At 29.6% G+C, this 4869-nt stretch overlaps 1 protein-coding gene across 1 annotated transcript; it reads left to right on the forward strand.

Annotated features, from left to right (window-relative positions):
* The first annotated feature begins 580 nt into the window (after window positions 1-580).
* LOC111884235 (uncharacterized) lies at window positions 581-4220 on the forward strand. The gene is made up of 6 exons (XM_023880550.3): window positions 581-871; window positions 1304-1373; window positions 1466-1531; window positions 1739-1780; window positions 3032-3088; window positions 3849-4220. Exons 1-6 carry the CDS (start codon window positions 672-674, stop codon window positions 3939-3941), a joined length of 528 nt encoding a protein of 175 aa, XP_023736318.1. The 5' UTR covers window positions 581-671; the 3' UTR covers window positions 3942-4220.
* Window positions 4221-4869: the final 649 nt, after the last annotated feature.

Consider the following 4869-nt stretch of genomic DNA (forward strand, 5'->3'; position numbering starts at 1 on the left):
ATCCATTTGGCAAAATAATATTATTTTATATAGTTTCATTCGTAATTTTATGTCATAGATTCTTGTTCAATTCATTGCTTAATTTATTATGTGTAACTTTTTACCAAATAACCAATAAATACATATTTCATTACTTAATGTTCATCATGACTACATTGATTTCAATCAGGTTTCGTAAGACAGATATATCATTAATTATGATAAATGTTTTATAAAAAATATTATCATAATTAAAAATATTTTATAAAAAATATTATCATAATTAAATATGAAATATAATTAAAACATATTAGAAAATCATTTCCAATTTTTATTTGATATATTTGTTATATATCATTTCTAATAATATCACTATGGTTTTTTTCTTAATATATACGTAAGTTACAATACATTTTAGGATTTTATGATTCATAACAATTATTTATAATATATTAACAAATTTTATTAATATAAATTCAATTAGCTACGTATTATTAAATTTATTTGTATTTATTTTAAAATTTATTTCAAAAACTATTTATGTTTGACATCTTTATATTCCATACAATTTATATTATATAGGTACTTATTTTTTAATAAACTCGAGGGTTTGTATAATCCTATTATAGAAACGAAATCAGCTTTGTTTCACGCTTTCGCCTCCTCTACCGAGCAACCCTTCTTCCTCATCCATGGCTGCCTCAACATCAACCACCTCATCATCCTCCGATCTATCTTCTTCCTCGGATCGGGACCGTCGTTCCCGCCGCCGTAAAGATAAAAACCTCGATAAACACAAAAAGAACTCTCTTAAGATTAGCAAGAAAAGCCGTCCGCATACGAAACGTCGTCGTAGGCGTAGTCCCTCGTCTTCGTCATCCGAGGACTACAGGTATTTTCAGCTGCTATTCTTATTATCGGTATCCTAAATTGAATCTGATTTATTTATCCTTTTGTACTGTTTTCTATTAGAGTTCATGGTTAATTTCACATATATGTAAAAAGGACTACATCCATGATTGCTTGGATATCGAACATTTTTCCATCGTTAATCAGGGTGTATGGAGCATTACATGGATTCAGATGTGAAAATCAACTTTTTTCATGCGATTCGACTCCCGAATGAATCGATTTTATTAAAACTTTTGTAACTGTTGAAGGTTGCAGCTGCTGCAAAGCCATTAACCTATTCTATGTGCTTCGAATTTGATAAATAGAATACATACATTAATGATTTCTATATCAGTATATCTACATAGAATACAGACATTAATGATTCATGGCTTAAGGCTTAATGATTAAAGATGGATTTTGCTTGTTACAGTTCATCTAGCAGTGAAGATGGACCATCCAATCGCTCAAGCAAACATAAAGATGAACATAGACACAAAAAGGTTGGCATCTATCAAACAAGCAAGATATGGTCAACCATTGTGTCACTATGTTTGACTTTTTTTCTTCTATCTTTTTTAATTTTCTGTTTCAGCCAAAAGATAAAGACAAAGGGAAGGCTAGGCATCACCACAAACGCGAGAAACATAAAGTGAAGGAGGTAGGACACTGTGTAAATATTAGTTTGATACTTAATTATTGTTTATTTAGAACAAATTAGAATGGTGCTTATGATATTTTCTGCCTTTTTTTTTTGTTCATGAATTGGCTCTTTGAAATTGGAGCTGGGGTCTGTGACATGATGAATGGGTGCTTATTTGGCATGTCTGAATGTTGGATTTTGTCCTGGCAATGGGAGCTTTTATAGAACCAGCAGGATGGTAGTAGCAGCCCTGTTCAACTCTCTAAGGTTAGTTTTCTTTCAAAGGAGATTAAATGCAAGAAATAGCAATGTACTTTTATTTATTTTTTCATTATATCATTTTGTTTTCATTTATTTCTTTGACATCATTGTACATTTAGAGTTTTTGTTACTAAAGCATTGTATTGTGAAAAATATACCAAATTATAGCGTTGTACTTTGACTACTTTCAATCTTTTTCTTATTACGACACTTTACAGTGATTTTTTTAGCCAATTATTTTTGTTGATTTAGTTACTTATTTTTTTATTTTATTATTTTTTTTTCTGTAACAATTAAACCCTGTTAGTTTTTTTGACCACTTTCTGGACTATATGGTTTTTGATATCATGTCAAAATATAAAAAAGCACAATTTACTTTTATTATTCTATCAGTTTAGCTTTTGTGCTATTTTTTTAAACGATTTATCCACTAAACTGTTGCTCTTTTGCTGTGGAAATGGTTCTTCAAGATTTCTAACACAAAACTTTAAAAAACATGATTATTTATTTATTTTTTAATTTTTTAATTTCTTCGCAAGTAAACTTCGATTTTCACAGGTGAAACCTGTGAAAATCTTGGAAGGTGGATAAATGGATTAGCATGATTTCTCTTTTTCTCTCTTATTTATCGTTTTAGGTTTTTAACTACTTAACTATCTTATGTAGTGATTAAAATATTATTCTTCTTTTGACCATTTAGAAAAACAATTTTTTCTTTGTTTTTTTACCTGGTTTTGATATCATGATAAAATACAAACAACTGCATCATACTTATATCATTTTACCAATTTAGCCATTGAACTAATGTATTTATTGATTTTAGCCACTCAACTATTACTTTTTATCTATTAAGCCATTTAACTATTTTTTTTCTAAGGATTAAAATCACTACACATTTTTATCATGCAAAAGAACCCATTTTCTATAGTTACCCTTACCCCGATTTCGTTAGCATGGCAAAATACAAAAAAAAAAAAACACAAATGCTCTTTCATCATTTTATCGATTTAGCCACAAAACTTTTACTTTTTATCAATTTTGCCATTGAACTATTGTCTTTTTTATAATTGTTATTATCGTATAATGGTTTAATCCATATAAACAACAATCAGTTTTGAACTAAATTGATTAAATGGTGAAAGCACAAGTGCTTTTCTGTATTTTCCTAAAGTTGAAAAAAATAAAAAATAAAATAAACAAATATGTGCACAACAACTGGTTTAATTTATACCAATCTGACTCATCCTCCACCTGCAGTTTCTGGGTCGTGACAAAGATGATGGTGTACGCCGTAGTGCAGTTTCTGGCAAAAAGGTGAGTTGTTGCTATTTTTTTTATTCCTAAGAGTAAATTACAATTTTGGTCCCTATGCTTCACTCTAAATCTCAACTTCAGTTCAAATTTTGAAATTGTCCCAATATTGTTTTCAAGTTTGCATTTTGTTACAGATCTGGTCCCTGTACCTTACCAAACATCCAAGTTTAGTCCAAAATTTTGAAGCCATCAGAGACCATATCTGCAAAAAAAGGGTTAATCTCAACAAAGACCTTATATTTTGTGTTTTTTCCAGATTAAACCTCAAATTTTTTTTGCCTGAAAAAGACCTTGTGTTTTTTCATTTTTTCTGATCTGGCCCTTTTAGACATTTTTTTTACAAAAAATGGTAAAATATGAGGGGTTTTTCAAGAAAAACTAAAAAGGTTGAGGGTTTATTTGGAAGCATTTAGAAGGTTGGGGTTTTTTTGAAAAAAAATACAAAGTTGAGGGTTTTTTTCGGAAAAATGAAAAAATACAAGGTTTTTTTTCAGACAAAAATTAAATTTGAGGTTTAATCCGGAAAAAACACAAAATATAAGGTTTTTTTTTAGATTAACCCCAAAAAAAAACCTAATTTATGGATATGATGTTGGGAAAATTTCAAAATTTGGACTGAGTATGCGATTTTAGGTAAAGGACAAGGACCAAATTTATAATTTACTCTAATCTTATAGTGATCGTCAGTTGAGCTATTATATTTTTAGGCAACTTTACAAAGTACATTGCTTTTTTTTTTTTGTTGTGATTGGATTGGTAGATTTTGTTAAAACTGGACAAGACAAAAGAGGATAAGAAGGCAGAAAATAATCGGAACCAGCTGTTGAAATTCTTGAACGCCAGTTATGACTGATGATGTGGTGACTAGTGAATGTGGATGTGGTCTACTCCTTTATCTATGAAACATTTTGTTCCTTCATTTGGCTTAATTGTGGGTATTTATCACAAGTTTTTGGTAGTTTGATTTGGTGATATGAGTGATCATTTGATATGGTTTGATTAACATATTAATGATCTTGTACTGTTTTTTGTGTGTATTGGATTGTATGCATCCGACTGGAACTACAACTAGAACTACTAGTACAAGTAATTTATATTTATATACTATATTAATAGACATGGTCATTAGGTATAGTATATTTGCATCTTTTAAGAATTTACCACAATATTTTGTGTACTTTGATAATTTTGGTCCTTTTGTGTATACTTTGATGATTTTGGTCCCTCACCTGTTGTAATTAAAAGTTGGTCACATTTCTTTTAGTATTTGCCACTTTAAGTCCCTTTGACTATTTTTGCCTTTCTTTTGTCCTTTTTTCGGCTTACTACTTATTTTTCATTATAGTTTGGCCACATGTGTTTTAATATTTCTTACTTTCAGCCCATTTGATCATTTTAACAATCCTTTTGTCCCTTTCTATCTACCGATTTGTGTTTCTGTTTTGGGTTTCGTTTTGTCATTTTTTTTTCATCGTATGTGAATAAAACAAGACGTATTTCAGTAATAACAGGTTCAATAAATTACAAGAACAGCCACACCCACTAGTTGATATAATAGGACAAAAGTTGTAATGTTTTTTTATCAGTCAAATATGGCAATGCCTTGATGAAAGTATCCCTTCCAGTTTATTTACCTGTTTCCTTATAAGGTGTTAAGATCTGTATGGGTAAAATGACTAAATGGGTAATGGTTTGACAATTTTCTTTTTCTATATCGAACTGAAGAAAAACTAATCCACCATTTAATCGAACTGAAGAAAGACCAATCCACCATTTAATCG

The sequence above is a fragment of the Lactuca sativa genome, chromosome 7, assembly GCF_002870075.4.
Source record: "Lactuca sativa cultivar Salinas chromosome 7, Lsat_Salinas_v11, whole genome shotgun sequence".
In the NCBI taxonomy this organism is placed as follows: domain Eukaryota; kingdom Viridiplantae; phylum Streptophyta; class Magnoliopsida; order Asterales; family Asteraceae; genus Lactuca; species Lactuca sativa.